General features: G+C 56.0%; 1 protein-coding gene across 4 annotated transcripts in view; it reads right to left on the bottom strand.

The window, feature by feature from the left end:
- The window catches only part of CACNA2D2 (calcium voltage-gated channel auxiliary subunit alpha2delta 2), a 136,274-nt gene that overhangs the window by 98,083 nt on the left and 19,934 nt on the right, over window positions 1–18,257 (bottom strand). For all 4 annotated transcript variants that reach the window (XM_057706118.1, XM_057706117.1, XM_057706115.1 and 1 more), the window contains exon 2: window positions 12,616–12,697. In XM_057706118.1, the coding sequence (XP_057562101.1) occupies window positions 12,616–12,697 (82 nt within the window). The remainder of the gene's footprint in view (window positions 1–12,615; window positions 12,698–18,257) is intronic.

The following is an 18,257-nucleotide window of genomic DNA, read 5'->3' as shown; positions in this document are numbered from 1 at the left end:
TCCCTCATGGAACAGGGCCCTGAGGCTGCTGGGAAGCAGGTGCCTTTAAGTGCTTGGCTGCTGGCAAGAGGGGCCCAGAAGGGCCATGCCAGCCCTGGAAACAGAGCAACCACAGGACAGAGATGCATGAGGGAGGAAATTTCCAAAGCACCTGAGTTTTGAACATAAATCCACCCTGCCGTGCTTCCGGAGCCCGCACTCCTGCTGGGCCCAGGCCCTGCATCCAGAGCCTTCCCGGAGGAGGAGGCACTCCAGCAGGCGGTAAGCTGTAGTCAGGAGGCCGGGGAGCCAGGCTGCAGCTGCCCGGGAGGCGGTCACGTTCAAACACAAAGGCAGCGAAGGAAGGGGGAGAATACATAAAAATTACTGGCATGGTAATTGCTTTTTATATAAATGTTCTTTTAAAAAGTTTTCCCCAGTGTGAAAGTCCCTCTTTAAAAAGAATAAATTCACAGCACACCAATTCATTCCATGCCTGTAGATGGAGCATAATGAAAGCTCCTCTGTCAATACCTGATCAAGAGGCAAGTGGCTGCTACTTGACCCAGCTTCCGGGTCTCCTGCACGACAAGGCAAGCAGCAGTAGGCCCCCTGGGTCTGCAAGGGGCAGCAGGAGAGGGTGGCAGGCCTACCCGCCGAGAGTCAGCATCAGGCAAGACTCTGGGCCTCGGGGCCAAGCCTGACAAACCCCATCGGTGCCCCAGGAGCTCGAATGGGAGATCCAGAACGGAGGCAGCTACCATCACGCTGATGCGGAGGCTGTGGGCGCTGAGGAGCATGGGGGCGCTCCCTTTCTAGGGACAGGAGAGAGGAGGCAGTCAGCAGGTTGTGAGGTGGGAGGGATCAGCCCCTGGGCCTGCTTGCAGGGCATGTGGAAGAAGGTGGCTGGTGACAAGGCACCTGGGGGTTGTAAGTGGGAGTGGCCTGTCCTGAGCTGTAGGAAGCTCCCTGTGGACTCCAGCTCACTCTAAGCCCACAGGCACCCACACTCTTCCCCCTACCCCAGGGAAGGTAGCACTTCAGCGGACCCCAGCCCAGGGAAGGAAGGGCTGTTCCCCCTCACCAGGAGGCCCAGAACCTGGCAATGAGGCTCCTGCCCAGTGCCCCTTACCAGCCACAGCTCTCTCATCTGTCAAACGGGGACAAAGTCTGGGTGGCCTCACCACTCAGCCTCTGTGAGCGCTGGATTGGGGGCACTCAGGATGGCCTACACAAGCCTGTGCTCTCCACAGAGGTCTCTTGGTCCAGCAGCCCAGGGCACAGACAAACGGGGTGTGAGGACACAGATCCACAAGTGACTGGCACCTTGCCCCCCTGCAGGGCTGCTGAGCACAGTGTCGGGCAGAGCAGTTCAGGGGGACGTGCACTGTGTATGGGGACATGGCGCGTGCGTGTGTGCGTGTGTGTGTGTGTGTGTGTGTGTGTGTGTGTGTGTGTGTGTGACTGTGAGCTCCTCATCCACAACAGAGATTTCTTGGTTTTACTAATTAATCAGTTAAATAGTTCTCGCCTGCTCGGGTGACACAGAGCTCACGGCACCTGCCTCCTAGCAGTCCCACCCTAGCCTGTAAGCATGTCTGCTCACACCTGCATACAGAGCACGCAGAACTATGCACTCCCCACATACACACGCACATACATGCTTGCCTGGTCACACATCCCCCAAAGCACACATGTGTGTGGGATCACATGCTCTCTCACACACACATAAACATGTGTGCCTGGTAACAGCCCTACATGCAGCATTTCAGGCAGGCAAGGCCACTCCCTTCCACAGACACACAAACCTCAAGTGCTCACGCTCCTGCGGGTAGCACATGGGCACACACAGGTTCACATGTTCTCGCCCACACGTGCACATACATTCCCACATGCAGCATCATACTTCCCTCATCTCTCTTCCACACGTGATCAGCCACGTCCCACCTTACAGAGCCTCCACAGATTAGAGACCGTGTCTCCCAGTGAGTCACGGGATCAATAATCACCAGGGGCTAGCTGCCTTCTAGGTCTGACTCCCTTGTTCAGGTGGACTCCCGGGAGACCCAGGCAAGGGCCTGCCCTTCTGGTCACAGTCTCCCTACCCTACATGATGGGAAGACTGGACTGGGCCCACCAGAAGTCCCCGGCAGCTCCTGCCTCCTATGTGTACCTGAAGGATGCAAAAACAGAAGGGAGACAGGAGACAGGAGCATGGGACACCACTGGCCTCAGCACTGATCCCCCTCCTTCCTTGGGGAGGGAGCTGTGGCTGGGTTTAAAACTGGGGAGAGGTCTGGAGGGGAGGGGGATGAGTGGAGGAGGAAGAAGAAGCTGAGAATGCTAGTGGGGGTGGGGAGGACACACGGATGGCTGGAGGCCTAAAGGTTCCCTGCTCCTCCTGCCAGGCCAAACACCTTGGGCAGGCCTTTGAGTCACGCTGGGAATAGCCCAGACTCCCTCGCCCCAGCCTGACATTCAGTGCCAGCACACTGTGCAGCCAGCTCTTCTCCCGGGCCCTTCTCCATACCCCACACCTTCCATTCCCTCACAAAGAGCCATCAGGGACCCTCTACGTGACAGGACCACGCCTGGCAGACCCCATGCAAGCCTACCTCTCTCAGGGCATCTGGCACCAAAGCTCTACCTTTTTGATGCCCTGGGCCTCAGTTCCCCTAGGTGGGCTGGAGGGTTCCCACAGTCCTGTGGGACAGATCAGAGGCCCGAAATCTCCCCTCTCAGTCCTCAGATGCCTGCCCCTTTGCTAATCCATCCACTGAAGAGTTACTAGTTGAGCACATACTTCATGCCAAACCTTGTGGAGAGCATACATGCGTATTTGTACACTGCAGGACTGTGTGTATATGTGCACCCTGTGGTGTGCACAGCCTGCTTCTCCACCCAGACTGCACATCCTCTCAGGTGGGGGCCCAGCCCCCGCCTACACATCCTGAGGGCAGGGCAAAAAAGCCCTAGGGTCAGTCACATGGTTCTCTGATTCATAGGAACCCAAGGATGGACAGGGAGGGGCCTGAAGAGTCTGCCCAGGATCCTCCCCGTGTCTTCGTCCCCCTACCCCCACCTCCAAGAGTCAGCCAGTTCCCAGGGCTAAGAGAGAGGTATAGGAAAGCTGGGGAGCTTTGGGCCCTGTAACCTTCTCCAGACTCCAGATCTCCGCTCACAAGGAGAGGGGAGCCGCGCTCAGAGAAGGTGGAGGGAGGCCAGGCTGAGCCTCCGTCTCCTGCCTGGTCGTGGTAAATGCTGCTCATGCTGCCCCCGGGGCCGGCTGTGGTTTGTCAGAACCAATTACTTCTCTGCCTCTGCCAAATGCTTGGGGCTCCACGAATCTCAGGCAAGTGTCCCCGTGGCTGCCACTGATCCAGCGATGGATGGAGGTGGAGGAGGCGGGAGGAATGCAGATCGGGTCAGCCATCCCCAGGGGCCCAGCATGGAAACCCATTTGGTCCTCTATCTCCATCCCCCATCTCCCATCCCTGATCACCCAGATGAGCCCCCGGCTCTGGACATGCAGCCCCATCGCTCTCCAGAGATGGATACAGAGGCCAGGGGAGAAGGGAACAGACTCTGGCCTCTCCTCAATAATCTGCAAACACTTGGTCCCCATCAGAGCTGACCCCCAGCCGTTCTGCTGCAAGGCAAGCCTCCCTGGGGGCCCCAGAGGAGAGCCAGGGTGTTTATCAGAACTCTTGCCAAGGGGGGGTGGGTTTTTGGCTGTGCCACGTGGCTTGTGGGATCCTAGTTCCCCAACCAGGGATTGAACCCAGGGCTCCCAGCAGTGAGTGCTAACCACTGGACTTCCAGGGAATCCCCCCGTTTTCTAAGGCAAGTTTAACAAACACCCCAGATTCCCAAGGTGGAAGGATTGAGGGACATCCACTTCAGGGAAAGGGTCTGCAACAAAGCTACGGGTTTTCAACCAAAACTTCCAGAAAGAGCAGCTGTCTGCCTGGTGAGGTTCTGATAGCGCCTCTGAGATTGTCTTTTTTTTTTTTAGCTCTATATTGGAATATAATTGCTTTACACTCCTGTACCAGCTTTTGAGTGGTACCAAAGTGAATCAGCTGTATTTATACATATAAACCCATATCCCCTCCCTCCCACCCTCCCTGTCCTGGCCCTCTAAGGCATCGCCCATCATTGAGTTGATCTCCCTTTGTTATACAGCAACTTCCCACTAGCTATCTATTTTATAGTTGGTAGTGTAAATATGTCTATGCTACTCTCTCACTTCGTCCCAGCTTCCCTTTCGCCACCCACCCCCCCCAACCCCATGTCCTCCAGTCCATTCTCTGCATCTGCATCCTTATTCTTGTCCTGTCACTGGATTCATCAGTACCATTTTTTTTTAGATTCCATATATATGAGTTAGCATACAGTATTTGTTTTTCTCTTTCTGGCTTACTTCACTCTGTATGACAGACTCTAGGTCTATCCACCTCATTACATATAGCTCCATTTCATTCCTTTTTATGGCAGAGTAATATTCCATTGTATATATGTGCCACATCTTCTTTATCCATTCATCTGTTGATGGGCACCTTCGTTGCTTTCATGTCCTGGCTATTGTAAATAGTGCTGCGTACTGCAATGAACATTATGGTACATGTATCTTTTTGGATTATGGTTTTCTCTGGGTATATGCCCAGTAGTGGGATTACTGGATCATATGGTAGTTCAATTTTTAGTTTTTTAAGGAACCTCCAAACTGTTTTCTGTAGTGGCTGTACCAACTTACATTCCCGCCAACAGTGCAGGAGAGTTCCCTTTTCTCCACACCCTCTCCAACACTTATTGTTTCTTGATTTTTTGATGATGGCCATTCTGACCGGTGTGAGCTGATACCTCATTGTGGCTTTGACGTGCATTTCTCTAATGATTAGTGATGTTGAGCATCTTTTCATGTGTTTGTTGGCCATCTGTATGTCTTCTTTGGAGAGAGGCTGTCTCTTTCTTAAACTGAGGTATGTCAGTCTGAGAGCTGCCACCCTCAAGAACCCAGAGCTTGGTGGCTTCCTACCACCCCTCCTCCAAGGCCAGCCCAGCCCCGTGCCCTTCTCTGAGCCCACAGGGCCTGGGAGACAAGCAGCTGACTGGGTGACTGATTTGAGAAACAGACTCACAGGCTTCTTCTGGGTGCAGGGGCCCTTCCCTTCACCTCCACCTGCTTCCTCCCCAGGGGTGCCTCTGCAGCTGGCTCGCTTCCCTGGCCCAGAGGCCCTGTTTCTTCAAGCTCTGGTGGCCTTCATGCCTCTCCCAGTAAGGTTTCCCAAAGATGTCACAGTCAGAAGGTTCTGCAGACTGAATGTTTGTGTCCCCTCCAAAATTCCTATGTTGAGACCTAATCCCCATTGTGATAGTATTTAGAGGTGGGCCTCTTGGATGGTGACTAGGTCATCAGGGTGGAGCCCTTGTGAATGGGATTAGTGCCCTTATAAAGGAAACCCCAGAGAGATCCTTCTCCCCTTCCACCACGTGAGGACATAGCGAGAAAATAGCTGTCAATGAACCAGGTAGTGGGCTTTCACAAAACACCAAGTCTGCTAATGTCTGGATCTTGAACTTCCCAGCTTCTACAAACATGAGAAATTTCTGTTATTTATAAGTCACCCAGTTTATGGCATTCTGTTACAACAGCCCAAACAGGACTAAGAGGGCAGGGTAGAGAACACAAACTTCCAAATTCCTGGACTTCAATAAGCAAAGGTGACACCCTGGGCACCTGAACTTTCGAAAACTGTAACTAAGTCCTGGACGGGCAGGCAACTGATAGTGGAGGTGGGCACAAAGGCACCCCCACATTTGCAGGGCTCTGTCTTCTGCAGCCTTTCCTTGCCCCTGCTCCCTTGAGATCCTCACATCTCCCTTTAGGACAGGGGTGCTCGGATCCCCACTTCGTGGATGGGGGAACCAAGGCTCAAAGAGGCAGGAAAACATGTGTCAGGTCCCATCATATAGGGAAGCCCAGCCCTGCCATTCCTCCCCACTTCACTCTCTCCTCCACCACCCACCATTCAGTATTGCCCATGGCAATGTGTTGCCCATGGCACAGGCTCCAGGTTCAAATTCCAGTTCTGCCACTTACCAGCTGTAGCACTTCAGAAGACACAGCTCTTCTCTCCTGCCCTGAGCTGTTCTCTATCCTCTAGGAGCTGACCTTGGATGTGGCCCCACGGTGACCTCTTGGCACAGGTGGAAGTTGGTGGCCCTTCTCTGGTGTCTGTATCACTAGATGCAGGTCTGCTGATCCCACCCAAAGATGCCTCTCCCATAGACCTGTCCCCTCCATGCCCACAACCGCCACTGGAACCTGGGCAGCAGCTCCTTGCTGAGACCGTCCCAGAACCCTGAAGCTGCGAGCAGGACTCCCTGCCCCTGTCATCCCCTGCAAGACTCCAGGAACAAGGGGTTCTGAATTGGCCAGAGATGTGACCATGCATGCATGCCCCTGTGGGGACTTTACTGTCACTGCATCCTCTACCTGCTGTGAGACTGTTCTGACCTAACACCCTCATAGTCCGGGGAGGAGAAGGAGAGGTCTGGGAGGGGTAGAGGCTGAGAAGAGCACAGAAACTGTGCAGCCCCAGAGAAGCCATCAGCGTGGTGGTGGCTCCAGGCAGGTGGGGCCCACGGATGGCATGGCCAGTACGAGCCAGGGCCCCGGGCCGGGTGTCTTGGGGCAGCCCTCCCCCAACACTGACCTCCCCATGGCCCCTCTCTGGTGGGGGGCATACAGAAGGGGTGCAGGAGAGTCAAGCCAGTGAGCTGGCTGTCAGGCAGGAGCTCCTGACACAGATGAATTGGCTTTTGAAAAGCTTCTCAAAAATGGAATTTTCTCCTTCAGGCAACAAGGGAGTGCGTGGGGAGGGGGCAAGCAGAAGGGCAAAAATCACCCTGCTCCAACCCTGTATCTCCCCACAGGGTGCTCAGGAGAGAGCATCCCCACACCTTACAGGGGGGAGGTGGTGCCACCAGAGGCCACCCCCAGGGCAGGACGTGGGCAGGAAAGAGGTGGGGAGCAGGCTGGGCTAGGGGGACAAAGAGGGGGTCCAGGAAGGGCTTTGGCCAGACTCCCATGGAGCTGCCTCGGTATATCCAATTATGCTCAAGTGGAAGCCTCTCCACATTTCAGACGCCCTCCCAGGAGCCCCGCCTCAGTCCCATGCATCCCCGCTGGGTGCCGAGAAAGAGGACCATATGGAGGGAATAATAAGACAATTAACTTTCCATTAAAGAATAATATATGTGGGTTTTTAGAGAGGCGAGCGGCAGCAATCCCTACCCAGCGGCATGTTTCACACCCGCGCCCCCCCCCCACCCCCACCCTCCTGCACCCCACATCCTGATCATCTACACCAGGAGAGAGGAGGGCACCGCGGGGCCGCAGTGGGAGGTGGCTGGAGGAGGGGCGGGGCTGCACAGGGAGCAAGCGCAGAGCCCCTAGGAGGATGCTGCCGAGGCCTCTGGTAACCCTGGGGAGGGGGTGTGATGCGCCTGGGTGGGGCTCCCTCACCACCGCTCTCCTGACTGAGCACCTCAGCTGGGACAGCCGCGCATGTCCTGCCTGAGTGCGGTTCCACCTGGCCAAGGAGCTGAGGGCCTGCCTCTTGGGGCACATGTGAACCACAGTGCTTTCATAGAAGGACCAACTGTAGGTCTGAGGGTCACAACCACTTGAGTTCCCCCTTTCCGGCCCTCTCAGGGCTGCTTCTGTTCCCTGGCAGCTTCCCCACCCCAGTGTCCCTCACCCTCTTCTGCTGCAGCCCCTCCAGGGTTCTGAGCTTCCCTGGCACTCCTGGAATTGCTGATCCCACCTGAGATGCCCAGAGAGGACCCCCTACCCCAAATGGGGGCCAAACACAGCCTTGGCCAGCACCCCCTGAGCCAGTGTGTGAGGGTGCATGGGTTTCAGGAATTGGCGGTACCAGCGGCAGGTGGGGGCGGAGGAACAGGGAGAAGCCTGTGTGAAGGGCACCTGCAGAGGGCCCTGTTCTGGCCTTCCTGAGCCCCTCAGGAAAGGGGTCCTCAATGTGGCCAGACTTTGCTCCTTGCCTCGAGCCACCTCCAGATGTGGCACTCTGCAAATATTAATTACACATTCCCAGGGAGCACTGAGCAGACACGGTGCGGGGATGGCCAGGGGCAGACAAGATGGGACTATGGCGCTGTCGCTGGTTCAGAAATTCCACTTCTGGCTACCCACAGAAGTGGGGACACATGAACACCCTTTGTCTGATTCACCACGACTGTCTAGAGAAGCACAGCCATGGGGAGGGTCGCAGGACACCTGGGGTCTTGCTCTCTGTGGGTGCAGCTCAGCAGTCCAGGGGAGGGGAAGCAGCAAGGCCTACGCCTCTGCCTTGATGATTCTCACCAAACCCCCCACCACCCAGGGCTGGCAAGTCAGGGCTCCAGGATGGGACTGGCGGGTAAAGACAGTCAGCCACACCTTGCTTTCCCCATGAGCCGCTAGCAGCATACGGCCGGGCGGAGGCCATCACGGGGGCCGAAGCAGCCAGGGACATGGGCAGGGCTGTAAGCCATTTCTGCCCTGACCAGACACCTGGGGGCTGATGTGGCCTGAGAAAGGCTCCCACAGGCCCAGACTTGGGTTGAGTTTTCCCAGAGGATGGCCTGTAGTCCACAGACATGGCATGGCTATCCCAGGTCTGTGCTCCCATACCAGCTCCAGCCAGGTAGCCTTTCCTCACCCCTGACCCCCACCCCACACAGAGGATCCTCTCACTTCCTTCTGTAGAGACCCTCCACGGAAGGGGTCTCCCCCAAGTCAGGAATCCATCCCAGCGCTGGGGCACCTGCTGAGCCACTGCTTCCTCCTTGTGCCTGACTATAATCTGTGCTGATCTGCTTTCCCACAAGGTCCCTAGGTTGTTCCCTTTCTACCCTGGACACCCAGTCAGAAGGGGATAGGTCCCTGGCTGCACCCATCAGAGTGACCTGGGCTTCAGAGTGGGGAGACAGGCTGTCTCCACATGGTCCCCCGTGCACCCCCAGGCACCTGATGAATTATTCATCCTGATCAGCCTCATTATGTAAATGAGCTCAGAGCCCAAGCATATGCTCTCTGCTATCCCCCCCAAGGATGACAATATGGTGCTGATGGGGGAGGGTAGAGAAGGGGCTCAGGAGACCTCGCTCAGGGGGCCTGGAGGGGGCAGACTGCAGTAGGGTCCACACTTCTGTGGCCTGGTCATGGGAGGAGTCAGCCAGGGCTGGGGCGGGGAGGGGTGCTGGGTTTACCCAGTGGGGCGTGGCTCAGGAGCACCAGGCCATAGTGGGAGCTCCTACTATGTGCTGGCCCTGGGGTTAGATTAGGAAATGTACCAGGGTCTTTGCAGACAGCCCCCACGCCACCAAGGTGTGCCATGGTGTCCAACCTGTAAAATGGGCCACCGTCTGCACCCAGCCGTGCCCCCATGGGGCTGTGGTGAGGTCGGGAGGAGGAAAGTGCCGAGACTAGGAAAATGCTCCTAAGTGCCGCTGTCTGTGTTTTTTGAACTCTTGGGGCTGCCAGCTCTGTGGCACCCAGCTTCTGAGGGTGGGGCTGCCTCCAGGCCTGGGGCTGGTGGGCAGGGCAGCCATATTGGGGCAGAAAGCCAAGGATCACCCCCGCGGCAAGGTGTCTGGGGGCAGCTCAGGGAGGCATGGGGAGGGGCGGCCCCAGTGGGGACTGAGGCCACAAGCTTGGCAGCGGTGACACCACGGTCCACGGAGCATCGCAGGTGGGTCAGAGCTTTGATGCAAACATTCTCCTGAGCCTCAGAGCCGGGCACGGGCTGGGCACACAGGCCCCTCATATGCCCTTGAAGGAGAACCGTGCTGGGCTAGTCAAGGTTGTGGGTGGGTTGGGGGGAGCAGTTGGCTCCCTTCTGCTCTCACAGGGTTGTCCTTTTCCTCTAGAACTCTTCACCTGCTCCCCTGCATCCACCTCACAAGAGTGTCCTGTGCCAAGAAGCAGCCCCAGAGCTGTCAGCAGGAAATAAGAGGCTGAGGAAGCAGGTGAGAAAAAACTGGAGCAGGACAGAGAGCCACTGGAGAGCTGGCAGCCATCGACAGGCAGAGGGATGCCAGAAGGAGTCTGGAACGCCGGGTCAGCACTTCTCTGCCTGGCCACAGCCACACCAAGCCTGGCCCAGCTCCCGTCTTTCCCAGGCTCATCCTGCCCACCCCAAGAAGGGAGGCCAAGCTAGAGAAGAAGCAGCACCCTGGAACAGGAGTCAGGAGCCCTGCGTTCAAGCCCCAGTTCTGCCACACCCGGCTGTGTGACTTTGGTAACCACTGGGAAGGTGGGGGCGGGGAAAGCTGTGCTCATTGATGAAAGTGTCTGGAATCACTCAACTCCCATCAGAAAGGAAGGGAACAACATATCCTGGGAATGAAAATGATCAATGAGGGAATTTCAAGCTTGATTTCTAGCAAAGACGTGTATCTGTGTCAGCCCGTCCCCTGCCATTCTCACCACCTCATCCTCCAGCCAGACCTCCCCGCCATGCCATGGACCAAGAATGAGGGGCTTCCTAGGTGGCGCAGTGGTGAACAATCCGCCTGCCAGTGCGAGGGACACGGGTTCGAGCCCTGCTCTGGGAGGATTCCACATGCCGCGGAGCAGCTAGGCCCGTGAGCCACAACTATTGAGTCTGTGCTCTAGAGCCCGTGAGCCACAACTACTGAGCCCATATGCCACAACTATTGAAGCCCACATGCCTGGGGCCCGTGCTTCGCAGCAGGAGAGGCCACTACAGTGAGGAGCCTGCGCACCACAACGAAGAGTGGCCCCTGCTCGCAACAACTGGGGAGGGCCCGTGTGCAGCAATGAAGACCCAACACAGCCAATAAATAAATTAAATAAGTAAATAAAAATAAATTTATAAAAAAAAAAAAAGAATGAGGATCAGAGAGGGTCTAGGACTTGCCCAGGAGCATACAGTGGGTACCTTGAGCTGGATTCCATCTCTGGTCCGCACCATCCAGGAAGCTCAATGGTTCAGACAGACTCAAGTCTCAGGCATGAAATGTGTACATTATTTTCCCATTGGCAAACTTTTAGGATCTGAGTTGCCCATGACTATAAAATAAACAATATCCTCGAGCTGAGGATTGAAAGTACAGAAGATTCTTGACTGGAAGTGCATGGTTAACTCCTTATGTGGGGTGCATCTTATGTCCTGATATGAAGCTTGGAAAGGAACCTGACCACATTCCAGGGAACTCTCGTTTCTTCATTAACCTGCACAGCTGCACTTGGCAGTGCCCACTTAGAACCTAGTAAATGCTGGATGCTATTCCTGATCATAAATTGACTTCTGTTCCGGAACAGCTTTTCCTACAGTGCCTTCTCTGGAAAGCTCTGCCGGCCTCTGAGTGCGGCTGAGTCATTGAGAGTTCACAGGAAGAGAGTAGGATGGGGGTTACTGCAATTCAAGCCCAGTAACCAGGGAAGGGAGGTTCAGAGAGGCTGGGCCACTGGGGTTGGGAGGAAGGACACCTGGCCACCTCCAGACCCAGACGCCCCCTCCCAACTATGTCACCATCTTGTTAGCCACCCCTGACCAGCCCCACCCTGTGCCAGAGGTCCTGCATTCACAGCCAATGTCAGCACACTCACTGCCACCCCCATTTCCTGGGTACCTGCTACAAGCCAAGCGTGGGAAAAGACCTGAGAACAACACCCCACAGCAGCCCCACAGACGTACCTCTGCTGACCTGGCCCTGACCGAGAGGGACCCAGGAACACAGTGGAGTATCTAACTGCCGAGCCCAGGGCCTGAACCCCCAATGATAACTCCACTTACTCTGCTGTTCCCAAGCCAGCCATCGGCAGGAGATCCCCATTAATCCCCTCTTCAGTTCTGGTCATACTTCCTGGCCCAAGCTGCCAGCAGGAGCTCCTCAAAGTCCAACACGTACCTGGGAGCCCCACCCCAACCACTGCAAGGGCTCAGCTCTCTGAGCCTCTGTGTCTCCACATAAAGAGCAACAGCTCAGGAGCCCGTGGCCTGACAGCGACACATTTTGCAGCCTTCTGGGGGTGACGGATGGCCTGCTCTTCACATCACTATTTCAAACATTAACATAATCTGCCAGGATGAATGTGGTTGCTCGCGCCTAATCAATCACCCCTCCCGCCCCTTGATCCCTCATCTCGCCAAGCCCATGCTTGCAACCTGTCTTGTGCTGCAGCACCTTGAGCAGGCGGCACCGCTCTCTGAGGCTGTTCGGCCTGGCCACCCCACTCATTGCAAGGACAGTCCCTCCGGCTTCCGTGCACAACTACATCCACTGGACCCTCCGGGGCGTAGACTCCCACCCCATATGCTGCCTCAAACACAGACCTCACCGTCCTGAAAAGCCCGACACCTACCCATCAGAGCCGACTAGGTACCACTTCAACACAGTGACCTGGGGAAGGTCAGGCCGAGACCTGAAGGAGCTGCTGTATCTCCAGCTGTTTCCCCACCTGCCCCATGGGTCCACAGTGTCCCACCACGCCGGTCCTCAACTGTGCCAAGCTTTCCTCACTCCTTACCTCTGAAGCCCCTGCCCCTTACTCACTTGGAAGAGGGTCACCAAAGGGAAAGCCAGCGGCACAAGGCTTACCTCACGGAGCTGCTGGACACCCCCAAAGATCCGCATCACGCCATCCATCTCCTGCTCCAGGCGCCGGGCCCAGTGCTGCATCCTGTGTGCAGAGACGCGAGAAGTGTCAGGAGGGCCCGCCTGGGGCTGGAACGGCCCCGCCCCAGCCACCCAGGAGTGACCCTCAGCAGCCGCCCCTTCAGAACCCGATTTTCACCAGAGGAGAAACAGAGGCTGGCAACGAGACCGTGCTGCCAATTGCCTTTGAGGTCTGGACCCGATGGCCCAGGCTCTCCTCACGTACTGTCGGACAGCTAGGGAGGGGAGCCGGTTATAGTTTCAATGCACGGAGGGGGTCCAGCGGCTCCAGGAAGCCTGCAGCGAGACTATTTCTCACGGTGAAGAGCCAGCCCTTGATGCTGCTGCTCTGAACCTGGGGACTCAGGATACCAGGGAGGAGGGGACGTGAGTGAGTCTGGTGTCTGCCGCATCTCAGAGCCTTCTGCCCCCAAGGCTAGGTGGCACCTGGGCAAGGGGAGGGAACATGAGAGCTGCTGCCGCCACCAAGTCACTATGTAACCTGGGGCAGATCCCTGCCCCTCTGGGCCTCATCTAAACGGGGCATGTGGAGAGCTTCCTGCTCAGATGGCCTCGCCTTTCCAGCACCCTAGTAAACAGAGGCTCATCACTAGATGCCCTTCACGACCCGTATACCCACCCGTCCAGTTCACACCATCTCGCACCTTTCTGGGGGCCTGGCAAGCCCCACAAGCCCTTCACCTGAGCCACCAGCCTGAGCAGGTCTCCCTTGCACTGATGCCACCCTGAGCTCGTTTTAACCCATCTGGGTCTTGCTATCCGCCTCCAGAAAGTGGGGATAATTTGGGGTCACCTTGTAGGGTCTGAGAAGTACACACGAGAACTGGAGGATCAAGGGCGCTGCACTGGGATCTTTGTGAGGGGACAGGATGGACAGGTGGCCACAAGGTCCTGTATTCTCAGCCCATACCCAGGAACAAGGATGGTGTCTGGGGAGAGGGCTGGTCTGGGTTCTAACCTGTGACCCCACTTTAGGCAGTGCCAGGTCAAGTGAACAAAATCACACCAGCCCTTGCCAGAGGCTGCCAGCCAGAAAGACACTCTCCGCACTCCCAAAAGTGCTCTCCGCTGTGAGCAAGGCCCCTGCCCTAATGCATCTGAAAGGCATCTCAACTTCCCCTTCCCACCAGCCACAGAACAAGGCCTTTCCAGGGAAGGCTCATAGGAAAATTACCACAAGGATTGAAATATGCCCACAGGGTAAGCACACCCCATGAGGCCAGGTAAGGGTGGCGGTGAAGCCAGCCCCCAGCTTCTGGAGGGGTACCCCAGGAGCGATGGGATCTGGGAGATTGAGTCTGGCCCCAACTCCTGCCCTGGGCCTGCTACCTCCCCTACCTTCCCTAGTGCCACTCGGGCCAGGACTCTTCTAGCTCCCTGGGTCAGAAGCGCTTGAGTCTCTACCCTGCCCCATATCTCTGTGGCTGGGGGCTGGGCCCTTGCCATTGTGTGTGCCCGGGTCGGTTGGCATGGGAACTCAGATCAGGAGGCGGGCGGATCACTAATTGCAATTTGCCAAGCTGAATGTCAGGACCGTGATGGAAAAAAAAAAATCAACATCAAAAGAAAGAGGTATTAGCTTCAGCTTGTTGCTGGCTGAGCCACAGCCTGATGTCCACCTCTGTTCCCCACTGCAGGGGAAAGCTAACCCTGAGCCCGGGTGGAGGCCAGGCTGCAGGCCACGCTACAAAGGGTGATCAGGCCTCAACCACCAGAGGAGGTTTCTCGCTGGGGGAGGGCAAAGTCCAGCAGAGAATGGACAACCTGCTTGGCCCCTGACTCCTGTCCACCAGGCACTGATGGCTTGGCCCTAGCTGAGGATGGACAGTGTGGCAGGTGGCTGTTTTATGCTCCTGAGGCAGAGCCTGGGGTGGGAGGCTAATGTTGAGATGGGCTGCCACACAGTCCTGTGTCCAGCTAGGCAGGTGGCACATGAATGGCTGAGGTCAAGGAGCTGATCTCCAAGGGAACCATTAGCTCTGCCCTGGCCCTGACCCTGACCTCAGCCGCTCAGTGGTCTAGAGGACACAATGCCAATCATAATCTTTCCTGGGACTAATATGTACAAGGGCTCCCACTATGTACAAGGTGTGGTGCCAGCATGTCACCTGCTCTCTTGCTTCAATTCTCACAAAGAAGCAAATCCCCACTTATCATTTCCACTTTACAGATGAGGAAACTGAGGCTCAGAGGCTTTAAAAGTGACCTGCCCAAGGTTACCCATCCAGGAAGTGGTGAACCCAGAACTTGACCCAGGAGGGTGCTGGAGTCAGCGAGAGCTGATACGTGCACCTCTTTCCAACTCTGCATTCAGCGTCATCACCTCAAGAACCTAAAATCGACCACAGTGGGAATACTTATACCACAGAAACCAGCAAATGCTACCAATCTCAGTCTTTTCCCCTGGAGAGCGAACTGTAAACATTTACCAGCACAGCGCTGATTCGACCCCGGGCTATTGACTCTTTTCTAGTGTATCTATAGGTCTTCGATTCTAGAATTTCACAAATAAGTAAAGGAAAATTAATTGAAAGAACAGATATGAATGCCACATTCTTATTTTGCTCAGACAACACATTACTATTATTATTATTATAATCACCATCATTTCATCAAAAAAGTCTATCTCAACCCTAAAAAATTTTTTAAAGAACAAATCTCAGGATAAAGTCCAATTCTTCCCAAGACACACACACACACTCACTCTCCCTCTCTCCTCTCCCTCCCCCCTCACGCTCACACACTCTCTCTTTCTCTCTCTCTCTCTCTCTCACACACACACACACACACACACACACACACACAGAGTTTCCCCACTGTAGACGCTGCTATGGGCCACACGGACTGGCCTACCCATGATACATCAGAACAGGCACACCTCCTGTGGTCTAGGGGTGGCTCTAGCCCTTGGTCTGGTACAGTGGGTCTGATGGCTAGACCCCAGGCCCCAGCTGCACTGCCCATCATCATGATGCCAGGGAAAACAAGTTATTCTTATTATTCATCTAAACCAAACCCAACTAGGAAGGCAACACGTGTCTAAGAGTTTAGAAGAACATGACAGATCATTCATTTCATCAGCACAGAGACATGGCTGTGGGTTCCAGGGTTTGGCTGGTGTCCCAGTGCTCGTTCCAAGGGGTGACACAGGGGACCCAGGAGGCCAGGAGTCAACTACGCACCTTCAGTGTTCCTGCCCAGAGGCTGGAAAAAGCACCCACCAAGACGGTTCTAACCCTGGCCAGGCACAGTCATTACTCCAACAGAAGGGCATGGGGGCTTTGGAAGGGTGGGTGAGGCAGCAGGATCCATGGCCCCACTGGGTCAAAGGCAAACTGACCAAATCCTGCCTGGCATCCCTTCAACCTGGGCCCAAGTGCCTGGATCTGCCACTGCCTCCCTGGCCAGACAGTGTGGCCCATGGGTCACCCTCCCAACAGGGCACAGCCACCTGCTGGCTCCCCATATCCCTGTGATTTTCCATGCACTTCATTGAGATGACACTGCTTATCTCCAAGTGCCTCTAAGTGCCAAATTAGCAAGACAGTGAGGAGAGAGAGTGTCTGGGAGGAGGCACGTGCAGCCAGGGACTGCAGCCGGCATGACGACAGACTGGGGACAGCCTCACACCATCATGTCCTCCGATGTGCCCAAACCTAGTGGGGTCCAGACACTGAGCCCCCATTTCACAAACAAGAAAACTGAGTCCCCTGGCAAGGATAGGTGCAGAGCCATGTTCTACAGAGAGAAGCCAGACCTGTCCTCCTAGCTCCATCAGCTCCATGACCCCACCCTCCCAGGACAATGCACCCTCTGGGAAGCCTCAGGGAGAGGCTACCTCGGCCAGCCGTGCAACCTCGGAACCTCAGCTTTCTGGTCTGTAAACAGGGAAGATAATGACTGGCTGAACAGCTTTCAGGGCCAAATCCACACAGGAACCTTGGTGGGCAGTATTATCACTGGGCAGTCCCCTAAGGGCTAGAAGCTCACCAAATCCAGCCCCACACCCTGCCCCTCAGCGCTCAGAAAATCTTCCCTGAGTGCCTGCTGGGGGGCGGGGGCTTGGAGGGAGGGTGGGTGCTGTGGAAAGGGTTTCCCGAATGGCTCCCTGTAACCCCCAGCTCCCCAGGCTGAGAGGGGCCGGGAGCAAGCACAGGCCAAGCCGTGTGGGTCCCAGGGCTAGAGGGTTGAGGGCAGCCCGGCAGGAAGAAGATGATACCAGGTGCTGTGGGACTCCGCGTCTTAAGTCTCCAGCGCACGTTCCAGAACCCAGAGGAGTATGTGAGGGAAGAGGAGGTGTCGTCATCAGGCAACAGAGCAAAATCGTCCATGTGTGGGGTGAGGAGCTGGGGCTGAGGACCCCCTTTAGCAGACAGAACCATCAAGACCCCAGCTAGAAGGCTGGGGAGGCCCCAGGTCAAACTACAGAGCACTGGTGTGAGGGCCTCCAGCTCTGAGGCCAGCTGCACAGGCTCCCCCAGAGGGGGAGGGGAGGCAGGGAAGACAGGAGAGGAGAGGAGGGGAGGGGAGGGGAGGGGGAGGGGGGAGGAGCGCAGAGGGAAGAGGGGAAGAGGAAAAGAGCCTGTGTGCAGATGCAACAGCATAGTTTAAACTGTTGCCAGTTGTTAATTTTATACATGAAGTTGTTGATCAGAATGTGATTTAATTGTACAGTATAATCCAGGCTTTTGGAATAAATTATGCAGAAAACTCATCTATAATTAAACAAATCAAAAAACCAGAGACAGGTGACACTGCAGGTTCACCCTCAGAGGGCATGGGTAGGTGTGGGCGGCTGGACCCTGCAGAGGGGTGAGAAGGAAGAGCAGACAGCGGAAGGCCCAGGAGAGGCTAAGGCCCAGGAGGGGCGAGGATCTCTGGACCCCCAACTACCTCTGCAGGCCTCCTCACGGTCATCAAAGCCCTGCTACAGGCTGCCTCCACCAGGCAGACTGCCTGGATAAACCCCATTCCACTGGGGGCCTAAGAGCAGTCTGCAGCCCTCCCCTCAGCTCAAGCAAGGCAGTCATTGTGGAGGCGGCGCTGCTGAGGGTAGAACAACAGGTGAGGTGGGAGGAGTGGAGGGCAGGGCAGGGCTAGGCTAGGGCAGGTGAGGGTGTGGGTTGGCAGGCACACGGGAGGTCACTTGCTGCCAAGGGTACTATGAACCAAACTTGGCAATGGTGGGGGTCTACGGATCTCCGGCTTCCCTCGTGACAGACTGGCCAATTATTTTCTCCACTCTGGGGGAGGCGACGATTTAAAGCGCTATTTAATTATTCTGATTATATTTCGGCTGGCCTGCCACTCCTATCTTGGTGCCTTCGCAGTCTTCTGAAGGGGAAAGAAAGATAGGGCAGGAGTGGGGTGAGAGAAAGACAGAGAGACGTAGACATGAAGAGAGCCCAAAAGAGCTGGTCTAGAGGGCTTGGGTATTAGGCTCACCCCATCCCGGGGAAGATTACTGGTGGGTGGGCAAGAGGGCCACTCCACATTCCAACCTGGTGAGGCCACCCAAAGCTCAGAGAGCAGTTGTGGCCTCTGCTAAAGAATGGCTTGGGACA

Source organism: Hippopotamus amphibius, chromosome 13 (genome assembly GCF_030028045.1).
Source record: "Hippopotamus amphibius kiboko isolate mHipAmp2 chromosome 13, mHipAmp2.hap2, whole genome shotgun sequence".
Classification (NCBI taxonomy): domain Eukaryota; kingdom Metazoa; phylum Chordata; class Mammalia; order Artiodactyla; family Hippopotamidae; genus Hippopotamus; species Hippopotamus amphibius.
Note: the sequence above shows the minus strand (reverse complement) of the source record. Positions and strands in the feature narration are given on the sequence as shown.